General features: G+C 38.6%; 1 protein-coding gene across 5 annotated transcripts in view; it reads left to right on the top strand.

Moving 5' to 3' along the window:
• Positions 1-26,607, top strand: part of PLEKHB2 (pleckstrin homology domain containing B2) — a 53,648-nt gene that overhangs the window by 16,699 nt on the left and 10,342 nt on the right. For 4 of the 5 annotated variants that reach the window (XM_059927726.1, XM_059927725.1, XM_059927723.1 and 1 more), the window contains exons 3-6: positions 378-530; positions 1,548-1,650; positions 6,490-6,529; positions 7,809-7,898. In XM_059927726.1, coding sequence (XP_059783709.1) covers positions 378-530; positions 1,548-1,650; positions 6,490-6,529; positions 7,809-7,898 — 386 coding nt within the window. Of the gene's footprint in view, positions 1-377; positions 531-1,547; positions 1,651-6,489; positions 6,530-7,808; positions 7,899-26,607 lie in introns of those variants that run through there. The other variant, XM_059927727.1, reaches the window with a different exon arrangement.

Raw genomic sequence — 26,607 nt, 5'->3', positions numbered from 1 at the left:
AGTTAGATACTACTGGGAAGGTTTAGATATACCACATGGAGAGTTAAATGTTAGACATGTTTCATTAGCTCAAAATCAAAGTTTTATTGAATTTTTTTTTTTTTTTTTTAAATATTTTGAGACTTTTAAGTTGGCAGTGTTCTCAGTAAGATCGAAGTTCTCATCTTAGAGCATGCTGCATGCAACCCTGGTACAGCGTGGGTGTTCATGCAGTTTGGGTCTGCTTTCACTTCCATTTTGATGGACTGCTCTGGGCAATTGTATGCAGGTATACTTTGGGGACCAGAGGAAAGTTTCTTTTGTTTCTGTTACTGGCGAATTAGAGGACAAAGTCCTTGCTTTTCCACTCAAAGGCAACATTTCCCACTTTCTTTCAGGTACTATTTTGAAGCGCTGGAAGAAGAATTGGTTTGACCTGTGGTCAGATGGTCACCTGATCTATTATGATGACCAAACTCGGCAGAGTGTGGAAGATAAGGTCCACATGCCCGTGGACTGCATCAACATCCGCACGGGACACGAATGTCGGGGTAAGTGGGTCTGTCTCGTCCAGCTTCTGTCGCCTGCCCTTCTGCTTTCTTGATGGGAGTTGATTCTTCTTCCTTACCCATTCTGCTTTCATTTACAGACCAAAGAAGGGTTTCATCTGGGAAGAGGTAACCAGGTGAAACCAGACACTTGGATTATGACCCATGTGGGTCAGCAGATTAATTTTCTCCTCTGAATTAGACCCATCAGTCCACATTTCCGTTCTCTCTCATGGAGAAGGTGGTGGAAAACTAAGGAACCAGAGTGCTGAGAACCCCAAGAAGGATGGAGCTACCCTAGGCAGTATAGATTTTGTGACTCAGAAACTGGCTTATTGGTAACAACTGTAGTCAGTTTCTTAAAATCCATGATGTCTTTCAATATAATTATAACAACTATTGAAGGAATAGTTTTTTTGTTTTAATAAGCATAGACTTTTTTATTTCTAATTAATGGCATATGTAGACTTCCCTGTTTGTTTTATTAGCTCTGTTGCTATTTGGAATAAAGAGGCTGCTGTAGTAACCATTGGTGTTATAATATCCTGCCCCTATAAGTTCTTGAAGCACAAGTCTATGGACTAGCTATTGAAATCCTTACTTAAACCAGGCTCAGATATCATAGGTCTTACTTCTTGGTACACAGAGATACTTTAAACAACTGATTTTCACTTTTAAAGCAGCGATCTAGTTTGATGCTTTGTGAATAAAAGCAGTAAGTATTCTGTTAACTGATGCTTTGCAACACTTTTCATTGTGCTTATTCTTCTAATGTCTGGGCTATTTTGTATATCACCATATGTGGATTGCGCTCTAGAAGAGGCTTACGTGTTTCTCCTGCAGGAAGTTTAATTAGAATGGAGTAATGATTCATGTGCTTGGTTCTGTACAGCAGAACAAAGATGTTTTATAATTGTAATGTTCTGAAGTTCTGGTCCTTTGCTTATCTGAGCTGTTAAGAAATCCTTAAAAAAAAAAAAAACTATATAAATACTCCTGTATTCTACATATTTTTCATAGATATTCAGCCTCCAGATGGGAAGCCAAAAGACTGTCTGCTGCAGATTGTTTGCCGAGATGGGAAAACCATCAGTCTTTGTGCAGAAAGCACAGATGATTGTTTGTAAGTTTTTTCCCAGTGTGTTTAATTTTAAAAGTATTTTCTGTTTTAATTCCAGTTATGAGGAAGGGAGAAGAATGGGGGTGGAGTGTTCCTGTAGGCAGCAGAATAAGTGACTCAGAGGTTGTGTGAAAGAAATGTTAAGAGTCTTATTCCACGTCTGATAACCCTGATCCTAGTTTCTGCCTCTGCAGAGCTGCCCATGCAGGGTCCCATTGTAGTGAGTATGGCAGAAACTATTAGATACAGTCACTTTGCACTCTCTTTTTTCATTACTAGATGCACATTGGGCGATGGGCATAGTTAAGTGGGTTCTTAAATTTTTTTTTTTGGCCGTGCCATATGGCTTGTGTGCTATTAGTTCCCTAACCAGGGATCGAACCTGGGCCCTCAGCAGTGAGAGCGTGGAGTCCTAACCACCGGACTGCTGGGGAATTCCCCTTAAATCTTGTTCTTTTTATGTAAATGGCTTTTTAAAAAGCACTGACATCTGTATTATATAGCCTTTTCTTCTTTTGGTGGTTCTTATTTCCATCTGCCATCTCTGAAGAAGGGGTATGGAACCACAAAGAAGGAAAACTCAACTTTATTAATTCTCAGTCTGTTAACATTAGCATTGATGTAGGATCAGAATCTTGAAAACACTGATTTTTTTTTTTTTTCCTGTCCACACTGTACCACTAACAAAGGTTAACTCTGGGCATTGTGAGAATTCACTAACAGAGATTATTATAATATTCCTGTATATTAAAATATTCATATATATGTGACAGTTTTATAAAATCCAGCTGACCAGTTTGTCAGAGTGCCTGCCCCTGCATTTCACATATATGTTCATCCTCAGTATAGGCATTTATTCCATGCTGGTCTCTAGGGTTTATTTTAAATCCTAGATGTAGTTTCTTTTTTACATTCTTCTCACTTATATTAGTGAATCCTAAATGGCACTTTCCGGAAAAGATGTACCTTTCCTAAAGACTAAAGGAGAAATGAACACAGGTCAAGCCAGTTTGCTACTTTTTTATAAACTGGGTCTATATTTTTACTCTTTAATAATTTGAACACTTACTTTGCGCTGGGCTCTGTGCTAACTGCTTTATGTATGTTGTTTAATCCTCACCATATCTTATAAAGTGGATACTGTTCCATTGTAAGAAATTGAGGCATAGCGAGGTTAAGTAACTTTCTGTATCAGTTTTTAATGCTCTTGTAATAAATTACCACAAGCTTAGTGGCTTCAAACAGTACACATTTCTGATTACATTTCTGGAGGTCAGAGTTCTACACTAGGTTTCAAAGTGTTGGCAGGGGCATGATCCCTTCTGGAGGCTCTAGGGGGCAGTCTGTTTCCTTGCCTTTTCCAGCTTCAAGAGTCCTCCTGCATTCCTTGGCTTCTGGCCTGAGCCCTTCTCCTGCTGTCATCTGTCTGATTCTCTGTGGCTGGGGAAGGTTATATGCTTTTAAGGATTTAAGAATAGTTTGAGCCAGCCTCGATAATCCAGTATCATCTTCCGCATTTCAAGGTCCTTAACCTTAAGTATAGCTGCAGAGTCCATTTGCCTGGTGAGGTAACATTTTCAGAGGTTCTGGGGATTAGAATATGGATCTCTTTGTAGGGAGGAGGCATCATTCTGCCTACCATACTTCCCAAGGTTTTAGAGCTAGTAGACTAGACTCAGGATTTGAACCTTTGTCTTCATAGCCCTTTGTTCTTAACTGCTCTGTTCTACTGAGATGTCACATGTATGGACGGTTCCTTTAAGTAGTAGTGGAAAAAATATCTAGAACTAAAATTTTAGAATAGTTTAACAAAATGTGGGAGGCTTTTTTGTCATAGAGGAAGGAGAAGGGGTAAAAGTACACTGAAGGACTTGCCTTTTTGGCATGGAAGGCTGACTTTTTCTTAACCTGTATGGAAAAATAGAGTTTTATTTATGTGTCTAATTTTAAGGGTACAATAAGGGAGAGAACGATGGAGGGTGATACTAGAGGAATAAAAAAACCCAGCAGGTAAACTTAATAAAGCATTACAGGAGATGAAGTAGCAGTAATTAGACCAATGATATCTGTGATTTCAATAAATGTGAGTTGGTTAAATTCTCCTTAAAAAGGATAAGATCTGAGATTGGGCAGAAAATACAAAGTCCAGCTATTTATTCTGTTAACAGGAAGCACACTTGAAATAAAATGACACAGAAAGGTAAAAAAGTAAAGGAGAGGAGACTGTTTCCTGGGGCTGCTGTAACAAAGTGTCACAAGCGAGGTGCCTTAAAACAGCAGGTTTATCCTCTCACAGTTCCACAAGCTAGAGGTCTGACATCACTGTGCCAGCAGAGCCATGCTTCCTCTCAGACTCTGGATACAATCCTTCCTGGCCTCTACCTAGTTGTGGTTGTGGCCGGTTATCCTTGATGTTCTTTGGCTTTCAGCTGCATCACTCCAGTCTCTGCCTCTGTTATAGCATGGTATTCTCGCTGTGTGTCTGTGTCCAAATTTCCTCTTCTTATAAGGACACCTTCATTCAGTATGACCTCATCTTAATTTGACTCCATCTGCAAAGACCCTATTCTAAATAATTCACCTGTACTGGGGATTAGGACTTAAGCTTATCTTTCTGCAGGGGATACAATTCAACCCATTACAGAGACCTCTGAGAAAAAAGGGGTAAATGAATCTGTGTCATCTTCCTCAACTACCTGGTGAAATGAAGGGGAGGACATTCAGAAGCGACAGCCAAATAAAGAAGTTCAACTTCAAGCACAGAATACAAAGAGCGACAGTCAGAAAATGACATAGAAGATTCTGTTGAGATGTATCACGGTTTTTAACCATACCGCAACTCCCAGAAGCAGTAACAAGATGAGCTAATTAAATCTTAAAAATTTTTGGTAGTACACTGCAGTCTGTAGAGGTGCTGATACTTCTTGAAAAAGCTAAGGAAAAACGCTTGAGACTATGATATCCTTGGGACCTTAGCAGAGACTGGAAGGTTCCCCCAGGGCTTGTCATTTCCGAGCACTGGAAGGCGGAGAAGGATAAGCGAGCCCCGGCATAAGACATTCAAAGGAATTATGCTTAGAAGAGTGTAGAACCCAGATTTTTCAGAAAGGACTTACTCCCTGTCTTGACCACTCACAAAAATTAACTTGAAAGGGATTGAAGACTTAAATGTAAGACCGTAAACTGTAAACCTACTAGAAGGAAACATGGGGGAAAAGGTCTTTGACATTGGTCTTGGCAGTGATTTTGGATATGACACCAAAAGTGCAAGCAACAAAAGCAGAAGTAAACAAATTGGGACTACATTAAACTAAAAAACTTCTGCACAGCAAAAGAAACAATTAGAAAAATAACAAGGCATCCTATGGAATAGGAGAAAATATCTGCAAACCGTTTATGTGATAAGGGTTTAGTATCTAAAATATATAGAGAACTTGTATGACTCCATAGCATAAGACCAAACCACTTAAAAGATGGGGAAAGGACTTGAAAAAACGTTTTTCCAAAGGTGCTCAGCATCACTAATGATCGGGGAAGTGCAAGCCAAAACCACAGTGAGATCGCCTCGCACCTTAGAATGGCTGTTATCAAAAAGGCAAAAGAGAAGTATTGGTGAGGATGTGGAGAAAAGGGAACCTGCACTGTTGGTGGGCATGTAAATTTGTGCAGCCACTATGGAAAACAGTATGGAGGTTCCTCAAAAAATTAAAAATAGAACTGCCATATGATTCAGCAGTGCCACTTCTGCTTCTGTGTATATATCTGAAGGACATTAAATCATTGTCTCAAGAGATAGCTGTACCCCCGTGTTTCTCACATTATTCATAGTAGCCAAGACATGGAAACAACTCAGGTGTCTGATGATGGATGAATTGATAAATAAAATGTGATACACACACACACACACACACACACACACACACACACACACTTGTGCATGCATGGGTAATGGACTATTAATCAACCATAAAACAGGAAACCCTGCCTTTACAACAACCTAAATGGACCTTGAGGGCATTATGCTAAGTGAAGTAAGTCAGAGAAAGAAAAATACTATATGTTCTCACTTATATGTAGAATCTAAAAAAGCCAAAATCATAGAAGTAGAGAGTAGAATGGTGTTTGCCAGGGGTTGAGGGAAATGGGGGAGATATTGGACAAAGAGTACAAGCATCCAGCTGTAAAATGAGTGAGTTCTGGGCATCTATTGTACAGCATAGTGACTGTAATTAATCATACTGTCTCATATACTTGAAAGTTAAGAGAGTAGATCTTAAATGTTATCACCAGAAGAAATAAAAAGGTAATCATGTGCGGGGGTGGAGGTGTTACCTTATTGCGGTAATCAATTCATGATATATGTGTATCAGATCATCATGTTGTACACCTTAAACTTACGTACGTTGTAGGTCAGTTTCTCAAATACCAACATTATTTTTAATTGCAAAATATTGCTGACCGTCTAAATCTCATATCATGGAACATTATGTAGCCATTAAAAAAATCAAATAGATCTGTGTGTATAACATGAACAGATACAGCTAGTTCTAGTATAGTTAAGCATGGTACATTTTACATTTATTTAAAAAGTAAAGGAAAAACTGTAGAATAGATTATGCTTTAAATATTACATATGTACTATAGATTTATTTCTTTACATATCATATATTCCTAGTGCATGTCTCAGATGAGTTGATTGAGTGGGTCTTGAGGCAAGGGCTTCAGATCTGTTCTTAAAACAAGCTTTTTCAGAAATTCCGATGCCAATGCAGGTTTGAGAACCGTTGAGATAGATGTTGGATTGCCTCAAATAAAGTACCGCTTTCGTTTTCTTTTCTTCAGGGCCTGGAAATTTACACTTCAGGATTCCAGGACAAACACAGTAAGTTGCTAATTGCAGTCACTAGTAATGTTTTCACATAGTCTTGCTGTAACAAACGGGAGAACAGGAGGTTAAGAAGGGAAATGGGGAAGAGGGTTTTTTTGCCATCCGGCCCAGGATGAGCAAGCAGAGATAGGCAGGCTGTGTTTTGCTGACCGTGAGGAAGCTGGATTTTGCCAAAACATTTTGGCAGGAGGAGCCCTCCTAACACAGGCACACTGGTCCCAGTGTTTGTTTTTGAGAAATGTTGTATCTCACAAAGATTTGCAACACTTTGAATTCTGCTGTCATTTACAGAGAAGGCACAAAAAGGACCACAGGGTCCTTTTCATGAATAGCATCTCAGCCTGTGAAATAAACATTTTTGGGACTTGTACTTGTCTCTAGTTTCTTCTGACTTTAGGAAGTAACTGAGACAGTAAACCCCATTTGTAGAGGCTAGTGATACCATCTTGGTGTCTGTCAGGGAATCAAAGGCAATTCCCTCTGTGGTCAACATTTTCATTCTTCAGATAGGGTTTTATTTTTTCCTTTATTTCTCTAGGAAGAAAAGAGAAAGGTAGATGGTGCTTTTTAAAGAATTTGTATAGGTGGGAAAAGAAAGTAAAAAGAATTAATATCCAAATGCTGTTTTTTCCTACTTTTGTTAGCCCAGGACTGTTCTTCCTCCTAAGATTACTCTACAGCTCCTTTTCTTTTGATGAAAATCCTCTACTTGAATGAAGTTAGTATTGATGATTCATATAGTTAGGGGCAAGAGCCAAGGTGATTCTTCATGTGGATTTTTTTTAAAAAGAGTGCATATATTTTTGTTTTCCACTGGGGGGTAATTTACTGAAAGATTTTTAAATTTTTTAATGTAAAAACCAGGTTGTGAATGTAGAACATATCCCTGACTGCTACGTTTTAGATTGTAGGATTTTTATTTGTGAACAGAAGGGTTGTTGAGAGTGGTGTAACATCTTTTAAAAGGCCTGGGTAACAGTGGAGGCCCTGTGGCCTTCTTGGGCAGTGAGAACTCTACTTCTGCCCCCTGCTGGTGGCTGAGGAGGACCACATCCTTCGGAATTCAAAGGACACTGGAGTGCTGGGTGGTGGGCAAGAGGAAGGTGGTCCTGCTAGTTACTGCTTCTCAGAGAGCTGGTATATTTCCTCTTCAAAGATTAAACTTTTTGGCTTTTAATTTTTTTTATTTGCTAAATAAAAGGGTATAGTATCGTAAGAGCCTTTAGTTGCTTTGCGGCAACTCACTTGTTTTCATACTTTCTCTCCTCTCAAGGCTTATGTTGGCTCAGAAGTCATGTATGATGAGACTGCCGTGGTTTCCTCCCCACCTCCTTACACAGCCTATGCTGCACCAACCCCTGAGGTAGGGAGCAAATCTTCGCCTTATAGAATCCAAGTGAGGGAAACTTGGGGTCTCTGTGCTACTGTCCTTTTTTTTTTTTTTTTTTACTGTCCTTTTAAAACAAAAGAAAACTTTGAGCCAGCCAGTATCAGAGAAGTCAGAAATGTACTGTAAACCCTTTTCTTCTTTAAACTTTTCTTTTTTAAATAGATTGTTGTCATCTTTTGCTTTCCTAAAATAAAGCAACTGCTTTATAATCTTCCTGTTCACATTTTCTTTTTAAGATAGACCTAAAAATGAATCATGGTAATACGATTTTGATGATTCAAGTTTATACTTAATGATTTACTTGAATACTCTCTATCATCAGAAAAAATGCTTTTTTTATTTTGAAAAAACTAAAACAAAACCTTAAAAAAAAATCACATGCCAAATACCTTGTGGTGTCCGCTAGTTAGAGGTGCCAGGCGTTCAGTGCTACATATAGCAGTCTTTATTGTGGAAGGCACTTTGATTTTTTTTTTTTTTTTAACTTTTAATTTTGAAATAATTATAGATTCACAAGAAGTTGCAAAGGTAATATGGAGAAATCTCATGTACTCTTCGCCCATTTCCCCAGCTGTTACATGGTAGATAAAATCAAAACCAGGAATTTGAAATTGGTGCAATGTTTATGTCTGGTTCCATGTCATTTTATCATACATGTAGATTTGTATAACCACCACCTCAGTCAAGATATAAAACTGTTCATAATATCTTCTTCCTGCTACACCTTCTTATAGTCACACCCTTCTTCCCCTTCCCTAACTCCTGTCAACCACTGATTTGTTTGCCATCTGTATAACTTTGTCATTTCCACAGTGTTATATTCATGGAATCATAGAACATGTGATCTTTTGAGATCTTTTGATGTTTTCACTCAGCACAGCGCCCTTGAGAGTCATCCAAATTGTTGCATGTGTCAATAGTCTGTTCCTTTTTATTGCTGAGTAGTATGCCATGGTATGGATGTACCACATTATGTATTGAAGAACGTTTACCTATTGGGAGACATTTTGGTTGTTTCTAGATTTTGGCTGTTACCAATAAACCTTATGTGAACCCTCATGTACAGGTTGTTATGCAGACATAAAGTTTTATTTCTCTGGGATAAGTGCCCAAAAATGTAATTGCTGAGTTGAATGTATGGTTAAGTATATGATTAGTTTTTTAAAAAGCTGACAAACTGCTTTCCAGAGTTTCTCTGCCATTTCTCTTTCCCATCAGTAGTGTATGCGTGGTTTACTTTCTCTATATCCTCACCAGCATTTGCTGTTGTCGCTGTTTTTTAGTTTAGCTATCCCAGTAGGTGTGTAGTGATATTTCACTGTGATCCTCATTGGCATTTCCCATAGCTTGTGATGTTGGACATCTTTTTATGCGCTTACTTGCCATCCATATATCCTGTTCAGTTAGATGTGTCTTCATGTCATTTGCTCATTTTCTACTTCTTTTATTATTTTTTTATTGTTGAGTTTTGAGAGTTCTTATATATATGTTTGAGATAGGAATCCTTTGTCAGATATGTGATCAGTAGCATATCTTTTTATTCTCTTGACAGTGCCTTTCACAGAGTTTTTAATTTTGATGCAGTCCAATTTATCAGTTTTTCCTTTTATGGACTGTGTTTTGTTGTCATGTTTAACTCTTCACCTAGACCAAGTTTCCCAAGGTTTTCTCCTATGTTATCTTCTGAAAGTTTCATAGTCCTAGGATTTATACACAAGTCTTTTCTGTTGTCAGTTAATTTTTAATAAGGTGTGAGGATTATGTTGAGGTTCTTTTTTTTTTTTTTTGCATATGGGTGTCCAATTGTCCCATCACTATTTGTTGAAAAGACTGTTAATCCTTTCTGGAATTGGTTTTGCATCTCTGTAAAAAATCATTTGGCTGTATTTATGTGTGTCTGTTTCTGGGTTCTTTGTCTGTTCCATCCTCTGATACTACACAGACTTGATTACTGTAGCTATATATCAATAATAAGTCTTGAGATTGGGTAGGCTGATTCCCCCCACTTCATTCTTCCTTTTCAGAATTCTTCTAGCTATTCTGATTCCACTTCCTTTCCATGTAAATTTGTCTAAATGTACAACAAAATCTTTCTGGGATTTTGATAGAAATCAGGTTTTTGGAGGGAGAATTGACATCTATTATGTTGAGCTTCCAATCCATGAAAATGGACTGTCTGTTTAGATCCTGTTTGATTTTTTTTCACTAGCATTTTGTAGCTTTCAATATATAAATCCTGTATGTGTTTTGTTAGATTTATACTTAAATATTTCTTTTTTTTTGAATTTTTGTATATGGTATTTCACATTTCATTTTCTCCATGTTTATTGCTATTATATAGAAACACAGTTGATTTTTTTTTAAACATCTTTATTGAAGTATAATTGCTTTACAATGGTGTGTTAGTTTCTGCTTTAAAACAAAGTGAATCAGTTATACATATACATATGTTCCCATATCTCTTCCCTCTTGCATCTCCCTCCCTCCCACCCTCCCTATCCCACCCCTGTAGGTGGTCACAAAGCACGGAGCTGATCTCCCTGTGCTATGCGGCTGCTTCCCACTAGCTATCTATTTTACATTTGGTAGTGTATATATGTCCATGACACTCTCTCACCCTGTCACATCTCACCCCTCCCCCTCCCCTTATCCTCAAGTCCATTCTTTAGTAGGTCTGTGTCTTTATTCCCATCTTGCCACTAGGTTCTTCCTGACCTTTTTTTTTTTTTTTTTCCTTAGATTCCATATATATGTGTTAGCATACTGTATTTGTTTTTCTCTTTCTGACTTACTTCACTCTGTATGACAGACTCTAACTCCATCCACCTCATTACAAATACCTCCATTTCATTTCTTTTTATGGCTGAGTAATATTCCATTGTATATATGTGCCACATCTTCTTTATCCATTCATCCGATGATGGACACTTTGGTTGCTTCCATGTCCTGGCTATTGTAAGTAGAGCTGCAGTGAACATTTTGGTACATGACTCTTTTTGAATTATGGTTTTCTCAGGGTATATGCCCAGTAGTGGGATTGCTGGGTCGTATGGTAGTTCTATTTTTAGTTTTTTAAGGAACCTCCATACCGTTCTCCATAGTGGCTATATCAATTTACATTCCCACCAACAGTGCAAGAGTGTTCCCTTTTCTCCACACCCTCTCCAGCATTTATTGTTTCTAGATTTTTTGATGATGGCCATTCTGACCGGTGTGAGATGATACCTCATTGTAGTTTTGATTTGCATTTCTCTAATGATTAAGGATGTTGAGCATTCTTTCATGTGTCTGTTGGCCATCTGTATATCTTCTTTGGAGAAATGTCTATTTAGGTCTTCTGCCCATTTTTGGATTGGGTTGTTTGTTTTTTTGTTATTGAGCTGCATGAGCTGCTTGTAAATCTTGGAGATTAATCCTTTGTCAGTTGCTTCATTTGCAACTATTTTCTCCCATTCTGAGGGTTGTCTTTTGGTCTTGTTTATGGTTTCCTTTGCTGTGCAAAAGCTTTTAAGTTTCATTAGGTCCCATCTGTTTATTTGTGTTTTTATTTCCATTTCTCTAGCAGCTGGGTCAAAAAGGATCTTGCTGCGATTTATGTCATAAAGTTTTCTGCCTGTGTTTTCCTCTAAGAGTTTGATAGTGTCTGGCTTTACACTTAGGTCTTTAATCCATTTTGAGTTTATTTTTGTGCATGGTGTCAGGGAGTGTTCTAATTTCATACTTTTACATGTATCTGTCCAATTTTCCCAGCACCACTTATTGAAGAGACTGTCTTTTCTCTACTGTATATGCTTGCCTCCTTTATCAAAGATAAGGTGACCGTATGTGCCTGGGTTTATCTCTGGGCTTTCTATCCTGTTCCATTGATCTATGTTTCTGTTACTGTGCCAGTACCAAACTGTCTTGATTACTGTAGCTTTGTAATATAGTCTGAAGTCAGGGAGCCTGATTCCTCCAGCTCCATTTTTCATTCTCAAGATTGCGTTGGCTATTTGGGGTCTTTTGTGTCTCCATACAAATTGTGAAATTTTTTGTTCTAGTTCTGTGAAAAATGCCTGTGGTAGTTTGATAGGGATTGCATTGAATCTGTAGATTGCTTTGGGTAGTAGAGTCATTTTCACAATGTTGATTCTTCCAATCCAAGAACATGGTATATCTCTCCATCTATTTGTATCATCTTTAATTTCTTTCATCAGTGTCCTATAATTTTCTGCATACAGGTCTTTTGTCTCCTTAGGTAGGTTTATTCCTAGATATTTTACTCTTTTTGTTGCAATGGTAAACGGGAGTGTTTTCTTAATTTCCCTTTCAGATTTTTCATCATTAGTATATAGGAATGCAAGAGATTTCTGTGCATTAATTTTGTATCCTGCTTTACCAAATTCATTGTGATTAGCTCTAGTAGTTTTCTGGTGGCAGTTTTAGGATTCTCTATGTATAGTATCATGTCATCTGCAAACAGTGACAGCTTTACTTCTTCTTTTTCGATTTGGATTCCTTTTATTTCTTTTTCTTCTCTGATTGCTGTGGCTAACACTTCCAAAACTATGTTGAATAATAGTGGTGAGAGTGGGCAACCTTGTCTTGTTCCTGATCTTAGTGGAAATGGTTTCAGTTTTTCACCATTGAGGACAATGTTGGCTGTGGGTTTGTCATATATGGCCTTTATTATGTTGAGGAAAGTTCCCTTTATGCCTACTTTCTGCAGGGCTTTTATCATAAATGGGTGTTGAATTTTGTCGAAAGCTTTCTCTGCATCTATTGAGATGATCATATGGTTTTTCTCCTTCAATTTGTTAATATGGTGTATCACGTTGATTGATTTGCGTATTTTGAAGAATCCTTGCATTCCTGGAATAAACCCCACTTGATCATGGTATATAATCCTTTTAATGTGCTATTGGATTCTGTTTGCTAGTATTTTGTTGAGGATTTTTGCATCTATGTTCATCAGTGATATTGGCCTGTAGTTTTCTTTCTTTGTGACATCTTTGTCTGGTTTTGGTATCAGGGTGATGGTGGCCTCGTAGAATGAGTTGGGGAGTGTTCCTCCCTCTGCAGTATTTTGGAAGAGTTTGAGAAGGATAGGTGTTAGCTCTTCTCTAAATGTTTGATAGAATTCACCTGTGAAGCCGTCTGGTCCTGGGCTTTTGTTTGTTGGAAAATTTTTAATCACAGTTTCAATTTCAGTGCTTGTGATTGGTCTGTTCATATTTTCTATTTCTTCCTGGTTCAGTTTCGGTAGGTTGTGCATTTCTAAGAATCTGTCCATTTCTTCCAGGTTGTCCATTTTATTGGCATAGAGTTGCTTGTAGTAATCTCTCATGACCGTTTGTATTTCTGCAGTGTCAGTGGTTACTTCTCCTTTTTCATTTCTAATTCTATTGATATGAGTCTTCTCCCTTTTTCTCTTGATGAGTCTGGCTAATGGTTTATCAATTTTGTTTATCTTCCCGAAGAACCAGCTTTTAGTTTCATTGATTTTTGCTATTGTTTCCTTCATTTCTTTTTCATTTATTTCTGATCTGATCTTTATGATTTCTTTCCTTCTGCTAGCTTTGGGGTCTTTTTGCTCTTCTTCCTCTAATTGCTTTAGGTGCAAGGTTAGGTTGTTTATTCGAGATGTTTCCTGTTTCTTGATGTAGGCTTGTATTGCTATAAACTTCCCTCTTAGAACTGCTTTTGCTGCATCCCATAGGTTTTGGGTCGTCATGTCTCCATTGTCATTTGTTTCTAGGTATTTTTCGATTTCCCCTTCGATTTCTTCAGTGATCACTTCGTTATTAAGTAGTGTATTGTGTAGCCTCCATGTGTTTGTATTTTTTACAGATCTTTTCCTGTAATTGATATCTAGTCTCATAGCGTTGTGGTCGGAAAATTTACTTGATACGATTTCAATTTTGTTAAATTGACCAAGGCTTGATTTGTGACCCAAGATATGATCTATCCTGCAGAATGTTCCATGAGCGCTTGAGAAAAATGTGTATTCTGTTGTTTTTGGGTGGAATGTCCTATAAATATCAATTAAGTCCATCTTGTTTAATGTATCATTTAAAGCTTGTGTTTTTTATTTATTTTCATCTTGGATGATCTGTCCATTCGTGAAAGTGCGGTGTTAAAGTCCCCTACTATGATTGTGTTGCTGTCGATTTCCCCTTTTATGGCTGTTAGTATTTGCCTTATGTATTGAGGTGCTCCTATGTTGGGTGCATAAATATTTACAATTGTTATACCTTCCTCTTGGATCAATCCCTTGATCATTATATAGTGTCCTTCTTTGTCTCTTGTAATAGTCTTTATTTTAAAGTCTATTTTGTCTGATATGAGAATTGCTACTCCAGCTTTCTTGTGATTTCCATTTGCATGGAATATCTTTTTCCGTCCCCTCACTTTCAGTCTGTATGTGTCTCTAGGTCTGAAGTGGGTCTCTTGTAGACAGCATATATATGGGTCTTGTTTTTGTATCCATTCAGCCAGTCTGTGTCTTTTGGTGGGAGCATTTAATCCATTTACATTTAAGGTAATTAAGGATATGTATGTTCCTTTTCCCATTTTCTTAAATGTTTTGGGTTTGTAATTGTAGGTGTTTTCCTTCTCTTGTGTTTCTTGCCTAGAGAAGTTCCTTTAGCATTTGTTGTAAAGCTGGTTTGGTGGTGCTGAACTCTCTCAGCTTTTGCTTGTCTGTAAAGGTTTTAATTTCTCCACCACATCTGAATGAGATCCTTGCTGGGTAGAGTAACCTTGGTTGTAGGTTTTTCTCCTTCATGACTTTAAGTATATCCTGCCACTCCCTTCTGACTTGCAGGGTTTCTGCTGAAAGATCAGCTGTTAACCTTATGGGGATTCCCTTGTGTGTTATTTGTTGTTTTTCCCTTGCTGCTTTTAATATGTTTTCTTTATATTTAATTTTTGATAGTTTGATTAATATGTGTCTTGGCATGTTTCCCCTTGGATTTATCCTGTATGGGACTCTCTGTGTTTCCAGGACTTGATTAACTATTTCCTTTCCCATATTAGGGACGTTTTCAACTATAATCTCTTCAAATATTTTCTCAGTCCCTTTCTTTTTCTCTTCTTCTTCTGGGACCCCTATAATTCGCATGTTGGTGCGTTTAATGTTGTCCCAGAGGTCTCTGAGACTGTCCTCAGTTTTTTTCATTCTTTTTTCTTTATTCTGCTCTGCAGTAGTTATTTCCACTATTTTATCTTCCAGGTCACTTATCCTTTCTTCTGCCTCAGTTATTCTGCTATTGATCCCGTGTAGAGTATTTTTAATTTCATTTATTGTGTTTTTCATCGTTGCTTGGTTCCTCTTTAGTTCTTCTACATCCTTGTTAAATGTTTCTTGCATTTTGTCTATTCTATTTCCAAGATTTTGGATCATCTTTACTATCATTATTCTGAGTTCTTTTTCAGGTAGACTGCCTATTTCCTCTTCATTTGTTAGGTCTGGTGTGTTTTGACACTGCTCCTTCACCTGTTGTGTGTTTTTTTGTCTTCTCAATTTGCTTATCTTACTGTGTTTGGGGTCTCCTTTTCACAGCCTGCAGGTTCGTATTTCCCGTTGTTTTTGGTATCTGTCCCCAGTGGCTAAGGTTGGTTCAGTGGGTTGTGTAGGCTTCCTGGTGGAGGGTACTAGTGCCTGTGTTCTGGTGGATGAGGTTGGATCTTGTCTTTCTGGTGGGCACGTCCACGTCTGGTGGTGTGTTTTGGGGTGTCTGTGGCGTTATTATGATTTTAGGCAGCCTGTCTGCTAATGGATGGGGCTGTGTTCCTGTCTTGCTAGATGTTTGGCATAGGGTGTCCAGCACTGTAGGTTGCTGGTCGTTGAGTGAAGCTGGGTCTTGATGTTGAGATGGAGATCTCTGGGAGATTTTCACCATTTTATATTATATGGACCTGGGAGGTCTCTTGTGGACCAGTGTCCTGAAGTTGGCTCTCCCACCTCAGAGGCACAGCCCTGATGCCTGGCTGGAGCACCAAGAGCCTTTCATCCACACAGCTCAGAATATAAGGGAGAAAAAAATAGAAAGAGAGAAAGAAAGAGGATAAAATAAAATAAAATAAAGCTATTATAATAAAAAATAAGAAAAAAAATTATTAAGAGTAAATGTAATAAAGATCAGAGCAGAAATAAATGAAATAGAAACAAAGAAAACAATAGCAAAGATCAATAAAACTAAAAGTTGGTTCTTTGAGAAGATAAACAAAATTGATAAGCCATTAGCCAGACTCATCAAGAAAAAGAGGGAGAGGACTCAAATCAATAAAATTAGAAATGAAAACGGAGAAGTTACAACAGACACCGCAGAAATACAAAGCATCCTAAGAGACTACTACAAGCAACTTTATGCCAATAAAATGGATAACCTGGAAGAAATGGACAAATTCTTAGAAAGGTATAACCTTCCAAGACTGAATCAGGAAGAAACAGAAAATATGAACAGACCAATCACAAGTAATGAAATTGAAACTGTGATTAAAAATCTTCCAACAAACAAAAGTCCAGGACCAGATGGCTTCACAGGTGAATTCTATCAAACATTTAGAGAAGAGCTAACACCCATCCTTCTCAAACTCTTCCAAAATATTGCAGAGGAAGGAACACTCCCAAACTCATTCTATGAGGCCACCATCACCCTGATACCAAAACCAGACAAAGACACTACAAAAAAAGAAAATTACAGACCAATATCACTGATGAATATAGATGCAAAAATCCTCAACAAAATACTAGCAAACAGAATCCAACAACACATTAAAAAGATCATACACCACGATCAAGTGGGATTTATCCCAGGGATGCAAGGATTCTTCAATATACGCAAATCAATCAATGTGATACACCATATTAACAAATTGAAGAATAAAAACCATATGATCATCTCAATAGATGCAGAAAAAGCTTTTGACAAAATTCAACACCCATTTCTGATAAAAACTCTCCAGAAAGTGGGCATAGAGGGAACCTACCTCAACATAATAAAGGCCATATATGACAAACCCACAGCAAACATCATTCTCAGTGGTGAAAAACTGAAAGCATTTCCTCTAAGATCAGGAACGAGACAAGGATGTCCACTCTCACCACTATTATTCAACATAGTTCTGGAAGTCCTAGCCACGGCAATCAGAGAAGAAAAAGAAATAAAAGGAATACAAATTGGAAAGGAAGAAGTAAAACTGTCACTGTTTGTGGATTACATGATACTATACATAGAGAATCCTAAAACTGCCACCAGAAAGCTGCTAGAGCTAATTAATGAATATTGTAAAGTTGCAGGATACAAAATTAATGCACAGAAATCTCTTGCATTCCTATACACTAATGATGAAAAATCTGAAAGAGAAATTATGGAAACACTCCCATTTACCATTGCAACAAAAAGAATAAAATACCTAGGAATAAACCTACCTAGGGAGACAAAAGACCTGTATGCAGAAAACTATAAGACACTGGTGAAAGAAATTAAAGATGATACCAACAGATGGAGAGATATACCATGTTCTTGGATTGGAAGAATCAACATTGTGAAAATGACTATACTACCCAAAGCAATCTACAGATTCAATGCAATCCCTATCAAATTACCAATGGCATTTTTTACAGAGCTAGAACAAATCATCTTAAAATTTGTATGGAGACACAAAAGATCCCGAATAGCCAAAGCAGTCTTGAGGCAAAAAAATGGAGCTGGAGGAATCAGACTCCCAGACTTCAGACTATACTACAAAGCTACAGTAATCAAGACAGTATGGTACTGGCACAAAAACAGAAACATAGATCAATGGAACAAGATAGAAAGCCCAGAGATTAACCCACGCACCTATGGTCAACTAATCTATGACAAAGGAGGCAAAGATATACAATGGAGAAAAGACAGTCTCTTCAATAAGTGGTGCTGGGAAAACTGGACAGCTACATGTAAAAGAATGAAATTAGAATACTCCCTAACACCATACACAAAAATAAACTCAAAATGGATTAGAGACCTAAATATAAGACTGGACAGTATAAAACTCTTAGAGGAAAACATAGGAAGAACACTCTTTGACATAAATCACAGCAAGATCTTTTTTGATCCACCTCCTAGAGTAATGGAAATAAAAACAAAAATAAACAAGTGGGACCTAATGAAACTTCAAAGCTTTTGCACAGCAAAGGAAACCATAAACAAGACGAAAAGACAACCCTCAGAATGGGAGAAAATATTTGCAAATGAATCAACGGACAAAGGATTAATCTCCAAAATATATAAACAGCTCATTCAGCTCAATATCAAAGAAACAAACACCCCAATCCAAAAATGGGCAGAAGACCTAAACAGACATTTCTCCAAAGAAGACATACAGACGGCCACGAAGCACATGAAAAGATGCTCAACATCACTAATTATTAGAGAAATGCAAATCAAAACTACAATGAGGTATCACCTCACTCCTGTTAGAATGGGCATCATCAGAAAATCTACAAACAACAAATGCTGGAGAGGGTGTGGAGAAAAGGGAACCCTCTTGCACTGTTGGTGGGAATGTAAATTGATACAGCCACTATGGAGAACAATATGGAGGTTCCTTAAAAAACTAAAAATAGAATTACCATATGACCCAGCAATCCCACTACTGGGCATATACCCAGAGAAAACCGTAATTCAAAAAGACATATGCACCCGAATGTTCATTGCAGCACTATTTACAATAGCCAGGTCATGGAAGCAACCTAAATGCCCATCAACAGACGAATGGATAAAGAAGATGTGGTACTTATATACAATGGAATATTACTCAGCCATAAAAAGGAACGAAATTGAGTCATTTGTTGAGACGTGGATGGATCTAGAGACTGTCATACAGAGTGAAGTAAGCCAGAAAGAGAAAAACAAATATCGTATATTAATGCATGTATGTGGAACCTAGAAAAATGGTACAGATGAGCCGGTTTGCAGGGCAGAAGTTGAGACACAGATGTGGAGAATGGACATATTGACACCAATGGGGGAAAACTGCGGTGAGGTGGGGATGGTGGTGTGCTGAATTGGGCGATTGGGATTGACATGTATACACTGATGTGTATAAAATTGATGCCTAATAAGAACTTGCAGTATAAAAAAACAAACAAAACAACTAATACTAAACTTTAATTGGGTTATTTGTATGGAAATATGTTAATGTAAATGTTTCAGACATTACATGAAATTTCTAAAAATCTTATATTTGTATTTGTATGGAAATATGTATGGAAATATGTTAATATAAATGTTTCAGACATTACATGAAATTTCTAAAAATCTTATATTTGTATTTGTATGGAAATATGTATGGAAATATGTTAATAAAAAAACAAAGAAATGTATTCAGAAAAAATTTTTTTTAGTTTTTAAAAATAGATTTATTAATTTTTTATAATAAAAAATAAGAAACAAATTATTGAGAAAAATTTATTAAGAAAAAAAAATTTTAATTTTTTAAAATAAAAAATATGAAAACTTATTAAAAATTTTTTTTAATTTCTAAAAATAGAAAATATGGAAAAAATGATTAAGAAAACATATATTAGGAAAACATAATGTTTTTAAGTAAAAAAAAAAAACAAAAAAATAACGAACGGACCTAACCCTAGGACTAATGGTGAAAGCAAAGCTATACACACAAAATCTCACCCAGAAGCATACACACATACACTCACAAAAAAAGGAAAAGGGGAAAAATTAATATATCCTGCTCCCAAAGTCCACCTCTTGAATTTGGGATGATTCGTTGTCTATTCAGGTATTCAGCAGATGCAGGCACATCAAGTTGTTTGTGGAGCTTTAATCTGCTGCTTCTGAGGCTGCAGGGAGAGATTTCCCTTTCTCTTCTTTGTTCGTACAGCTCCCAGGGTTCAGCTTTGGATTTGGACCCACCTCTGCATGTAGGTCACCTGAGGGCGTCCGTTCCCCGCCCAGACAGAACGGGGTTAAAGGAGCAGCTGCTTTGGGGGCTCTGGCTCACTCAGCCCGCGGGGAGGGAGCGGTACGGAGGAGGCGGGGCGAGACTGTGGCGGCAGAGGCCGGCGTGACGTTGCAGCAGCCTGAGGCGCGCCGTGCGTTCTCCCGGGGAAGTTGTCCCCGGATCACGGGAGCTTGGCAGTGGCGGGCTGCACTGGTTCCCGGGAGGGGCGGTGTGGAGAGTGACCTGTGCTCGCACACAGGCTTCTTGGTGGCGGCAGCAGTAGCCTTAGCGTCTCCTGCCCGTCTCTGGGGTCCGCGCTGTTAGCCGCGGCTTGCGCCCGTCTCTCTAGTTCGTTTAGGTGGCGCTCTGAATCCCCTTTCCTTGCGTGCCGCGAAACAAAGAGGCAAGAAAAAGTCTCTTTCCTCCTTGGCGGCTGCAGACTTTTTCTCGGGCTCCCTCCCGGCTAGCTGTGGTGCGCCAACCCCTTCAGGCTGTGTTCACGCCGCCAGCCCCATTCCTCTCCCTGCGATCTGACCGAAGCCCGAGCCTCGGCTCCCAGCCCCCGCCCGCCCCGGCGGGTGAGCAGACAAGCCTCTCGGGCTGGTGAGTGCTGCTCGGCGCCGAGCCTCTGTGCGGGAATCTCTCCATTTTTCCCTCTGCGCCCCTGTTGCTGTGGGATCCGTGCTGATAGCCGCGGCTCGCGCCCATCTCTGGAGTTCGTTTAGGCGGCGCTCTGAATCCCCTCTCCTTGAGCGCCGCGAAACAAAGCGGCAAGAAAAAGTCTCTTCCCTCTTCGGCAGCTGCAGACTTTTTCCCGGACTCCCTCCCGGCTAGCACCGAAGCCCGAGCCTCAGCTCCCAGCCCCCGCCCGCCCCGGCGGCTGAGCAGACAAGCCTCTCGGGCTGGTGAGTGCTACTCGGCACCAATCCTCCCTGCGGGAATCTCTCCGCTTTGCCCTCCGCACCCCTGTGGCTGCGCTCTCCTCTGTGGCTCCAAAGCTCCCCCCTCTGCCACCCGCAGTCTCTGCCCACGAAGGGGCTCCTAGTGTGTGGACACCTTTTCCTCCTTCACGGCTCCCTCCCACTGGTGCAGGTCCCGTCCCTATTCTTTTGTCTCTGTTATTTCTTTTTTCTTTTGCCCTACGCAAGTACATGTGGAGTTTCTTGCCTTTTGGGAGGTCTGATGTCTTCTGCCAGCGTTCAGTGAGTGTTCTGTAGGAGCAGTTCCACGTGTAGATGTATTTCTACTGTATCTGTGGGAAGGAAGGTGATCTCCACGTCTTACTCTTCCGCCATCTTGCCCCTACCTCACAGTTGATTTTTATATGTTGATCTTGTAGCCTGTGAACTTATTACTAAACTCACTTATTAGTTCTATAAGTGTTTTATTTTATAAGTTTATTTATTTGTTGGCTGTGTTGGGTCTTCGTTGCTGTGCATGGGCTTTCTCTAGTTGCGGCAAGCGGGGGCTACTCTTCATTTGCGGTGCACGGGCTTCTCATTGTGGTGGCTTCTCTTTCTTGCCAAGCATGGGCTCTAAGCGTGCGGGCTTCAGTAGTCATGGCTCGCGGGCTCTAGAGCGCAGGCTCAGTAGTTGTGGCACATGGGCTTAGTTGCTCCGCAGCATGTGGGATCTTCCCGGACCAGGGCTCGAACCCATGTCCTCTGCATTGGCAGGTGGATTCTTAACCACTGCACCACCAGGGAAGTCCAAGTATTTTATTTTAGATTCTTTGGAATATACTACATAGACAGTCATGTCATCTAGAAATAGAGTTATTTCTTTCTTTGTAGTCTGTGTACCTTCTATTTCCTTGCCTTGCCTTGCCTTATTGCCCTAGTTAGAACTTCCAATATTATATTGAAGAGCAATGGTGAGAGCCGGCATTCTTGCCTTGTTCCTGATTTTACGGGGAATGCATTCAGTTTTTCCACACTAAGTGTGATGTTTTTTGTAGATGTTCTTTGTCAAGTTTAAGAAGGTCCTTCTTTTTTTTTAGTTTTCTGAGTGTTTACCATGAGTGGGTGTTGGATTTTGTCAGATACCTTTTCTGCATCAATTGATTTGGTCATGTGATTTTTTTTTTTAAACCTTACTAATATGGTGGGTTACATTGATTTTCGAATACTGAACCAGCTTTGCATCCCTGGAATAAATATCACTAGGTTGTGGTGTATAATTCTTTTTATTTATTGCTGAATTCTATGTTTGCTAATATTTATTAGGAGTTTTTGCAACTGTATTCATGAGGGATATTGGTCTGTAGTTTTCTGTTTTTGTACTCTGTTTTATTTTGTTATTAGGTGATACTGGCTTTATAGAAGTTTAGGAACTGTTCCATATTGTGTAGAAGTGATGTTAATTCTTCTTTAATCATTTGGTAGACATTTCCAATGAAACTGTCTGGGCCTGCCTGAAGATTTCTTTTTGGGGATATTTTAAATTACAAACTCTGTTTTCTTACTAGTTACAGGACTATTCATTCTCTATTTTATATTGAATGGGTTGTGGTATTTTATACTTTTTGAGGAATTGGTCCTTTTCATTTATATAAGTTGTCTAATTTATGTGTGCAGCTCTATCATTTGGTCCATACACACTTATATTTTCTTGGTGGATTAACCCTATTATCATTATGTTATGTCCTTCTCTGTTTCTGATAATTTTCTTTAGTTTTATGTCTACTCTATCTGATATTAATGTAGCAACTTCTACTTCCTTTTTATTAATGTTTGCATGATATCTCTTTTCCCGTCTTTTTTCTTTCAACATACATATTACATTTGAAGTTTCTTATAGACAGCATGTAGTTGGGTCATCCCCTCATCCCCCCATCTGACAAATCTCTATCTTGTAACTGGTATATTTAGGCCATTTACATTTTTTTATTGTGTAAGTTTAAGGTGTACTATCTGTTATTTTGATACCTTTATATATTGTAAATGATTGCAAATGTAGCAATATTTATTACACAACATAATTACAGTATGATATTATTGTCTATATTCATTATATGATGGATTAGATCTCAAGGCTTATTTAATACTTGTTACAAGTTTGTACCCTTAAACACCATCACTCTTATCCTTCCCCACGGACCATTTGCATATAATGTAATTTTGATACGTTAAGTATGCCATTTTATTTTTTGTTTTCCTTTGGTTCTATTTTTCATTTCTGTATCTTCTTTTACTTAAGCTTTTTGTGAGTTACTAGAACATGTTTTATTTTATCTTATTTATTATTTATTTATTTTTATTTTTATTTATTTATTTTTATTTTTATTTATTTTTTGGCTGCACTGCGTGGCTTGTGGGACCTTAGTTCCCTGACCAGAGAGCTAATCCAGGCCCTTGGTGGTGAGAGCGCAGAGTCCTAACCACTGGACTGCCAGGGAATTCCCGTAGAACATGTTTTAGAATTACATTTTGATGTATCTGTAATGTTTTGAGTATCTCTTTGTATTGCTATTTTAATGGTTGCTCTAGTTATTCAATTATACATATACACATATTTTTCAAAGTCTGGTGTTCACATTTTACCAGGTCCAGTGAAGTGTCAAACCATTACCTCTAAATTCCTTTTTTCTCTCTCATTTTATGGTATAATTGTTTTAAGTATTTCTTTGACATGTATTGAGAACCATATTAGATGGTGTTATAGATTTTGCTACAGCTGTCAAACTTATTAGAAAAATCAAGATGTGATTTTTATTATATTTACATGTATTCTGCTCTGACCATATTTTTTTACCTCCTGATGTTTCAAGATTTCGTTTATTATTTACTGTTTAGTGAACTTCCTTTTGTCATTCTCTTAGGATAGATCTGCTGGCAACAGATCCTCAGTTTTCCTTCATCTGAGAATGTCTCAATTTCATCTTTGTTCTGAAGAATATTTTCAGTAGTATAGAATTCTGAGTTGACATTTCTTTCAGCACTTGGTAAATGTGTGCTATTTCCTTTGGCCCTCCTGATTTCTGATTAGAAATCTGCTATCATTTGAATTTTTTCCCCCCATATACATAGTGCATTGTTTCTGGCTACTTTCCTTGTCTTCAGTTTTCAGAAGTTTGACTGTGATGTGTATATTTGGGGATTTATCTTTTTTGGTGTTCATTCAGTTTCTTGACTACGTAGGTTTATGTTTCTTGCTAAATTTGGGAAATTTTAACCTATTATTTCTGGAATGTTGTTTTAGACCCACTCTCTTTCTCTAATGAAACTGATGACGTGGATGTTAGATGTCCCACATGTCTCAGAGTTTTTGTTCATTTTTTTTCTTCAGTCTGCTTTTTCTCTGTTCTAATTAGGTACTTTCTAGTCTTTATATTCATGTTCATTGATTATTTGTCATCTCTATTTGTTGTGGAGTCCATTCATTGAATAGTTAGTAATTTTTATATTTCTAAAATTTTCATTGGTTATTCTTGATATGTATCTTTATATAGTTTTTCCAGATATTTTTCTGGTTTTGTGGAGACTTCCTGTTTATTTTATGAATTTCAAACATGTTCTTAATTATTTATTGAAATATTTTAATGATAGCTGCTTTAAAATCCTTCCTAGGTAATTCCAACATCTTTGTCATCTTGGTGTTGGTCTCTTTTGTTGTCTTTTCTCATCCAGTTTGAGATCTTCCTGGTTCTTAGTATGATGAATTATTCTTTATCAAAACCTGGACATTTTAAATATTATAAGACTGAATCTACTTAAGTCTTGCATTTTAGCAGACTTCCTCCTAATGCTCCTCTGGTGGGTGAAGAGGGGGTCTGCTTTGTTTCTTCATGTAATGGTGGAAGTCCAGGTTGTCCCCTGGGTCCCAGTTGACACTGGCTCATTGTCACTGCTGGGAGGGCTGGGAATTCAGGCCCTTCTCTAGGTCTCTGCTGACACCAGCCTGCCTGGGAGTTGGAGGGACTTTCCCTGCTGCTCCCCACTAACCTTCACTGATACTGTGGTTACTGATAAGAGGTTGTGGAAGTACTTGCTCTCCACTGGGTATCTGTTGATCCTACTCCAGCAGGACAGGAAGGGGCACCTTGTTTCTGCTGGGAAGAGATGGGAGTTCTGGCTCCTTGCATGGTCTCCACTGACACTGTGGCATGGAACTGGAGGTGGCCTGTTTCCATCTGGTAGGGATGAAATTCCCAGCTTCCCACTTGGCCTTCTCTGACACTGTTTGAGATGGGGGTGGGAGAGCGTCTTTCTCCATACTTGACTTTGCTGGTGGGAGTAATAGCCACAGCTATTTTTGTGTTGTTTGGCTGGAGTGGAGCAGTTACTGCCTGAAAATGGTCTCTCTTGCCAGATTGGCCTTTTCCTTCTTAGGCTCTTTGGGTAGAGACAGCAGGCTTTCCTTGAGGCAGACCAGAAAAGGTCTGCACATGTTGGCATTTCTTGGTTGCCGCTTCTACATTATCCAGTCGGATGTAGGAGGCAAAAAGAAAACCCAGGGAACTCACTGTGTGTCCTTCTTAGGGTCATGAGGTCCCTAGACAGTCAACCGCCTTCTCTCCACCTTTCAGAGTCTCCTTGTGTTTGTTGTATGTATAGTGTCCAGGGTTTTCAGTTGTACTTAGCAGGAAGAATAGGGAAAACAACGTCTGCATCTATTCTGTCTTACAAAAGCATAAATTCTGTCTGCTTTTGTAAGATAACAGGTTTAGTTCTACATACGTATTTGCCAGGCCACAGCTCCCTGTTCTCCCCTGTGCATAGCCTTTGTCACATAATGACAATAATTGTAATTGTCTGTAAACATGTCTGCCCTGTCACCACCTGTGAGCTCATAAAGAAGGCCAGGCCTTTCATCTCCGTATTTCCCAGTATACAGTAGTCCTTTACTTGGTCAGTGGAGGCAGTCCACTGCCCATTTCTGGCAATGCCCTTTCATAGGCATGTCCTGTTGGAAAACTGCCAGTTACCTGCCCAGGCCTCAGACCTCAGACCCCCCCCCCCCCCCCCAGTATCCTCAGTCTTTTATATTCTCCTGCCAGGAACTGCTGGAAATTGGGCTGGGGAGGGTTTTGCTGCTAGGCTGGCTTCACCAAGAGAAAACTGGCTTTGGGTGAATCTCGTTTATCACCTGGTCCAAACTGATCATTTTAGAGATGAACAAAACAAGGCCTACAGTGGTTAGATGACTTACTGAAGGTCAAGTTAATGGTACAGCTGAAATGAAATTGGAATCTCTGGCAAGTCCAGTTCTCTTTTTTGTTGTGTTTTCCACCTACTTTATTTTACAGCCTGAAAGTAGATTCCAGTTGTGGGTTTGTTTTTTTAGAATCTTAAAACAAAGGGCGTAAGCACACTGTCTCATGTTCTTTATTTATTATTATTATTTTAAAAATATTTATTTATTGGGCAGCACCAGGTCTTAGTTGCGGCATGCGGGATCCTTAGTTGCGGCATGGGAACGATCTCTTAGTAGCGGCATGCGCACGGGATCTAGTTCCCTGACCAGGGATTGAACCTGGGCCCCCTTCATTGGGAGCGTGGAGTCTTAGCCACTGGACCACCAGGGAAGTCCCATCATGTTCTTTATTTTTTTAATAGAGTGTCAAACTTTATTGACTGTAACTTGGAGAACCAATTTTAGTATATTCCCAGTGGTTTCAAAATTGTATTTTTCAAAATTGAGGTATAATTGACATGCAACATTATATTAGTTTCAGGTATACAACATAATGATCTGTATTTGTATATATTGCAAAATAATCACTGCACTAGGTCTAGTTAAAATCTGTCAC

The sequence above is a fragment of the Balaenoptera ricei genome, chromosome 7 (genome assembly GCF_028023285.1).
Source record: "Balaenoptera ricei isolate mBalRic1 chromosome 7, mBalRic1.hap2, whole genome shotgun sequence".
In the NCBI taxonomy this organism is placed as follows: domain Eukaryota; kingdom Metazoa; phylum Chordata; class Mammalia; order Artiodactyla; family Balaenopteridae; genus Balaenoptera; species Balaenoptera ricei.
The sequence above is the reverse complement of the archived record's forward strand: the minus strand, read 5'-3'. Positions and strand labels throughout refer to the sequence as shown.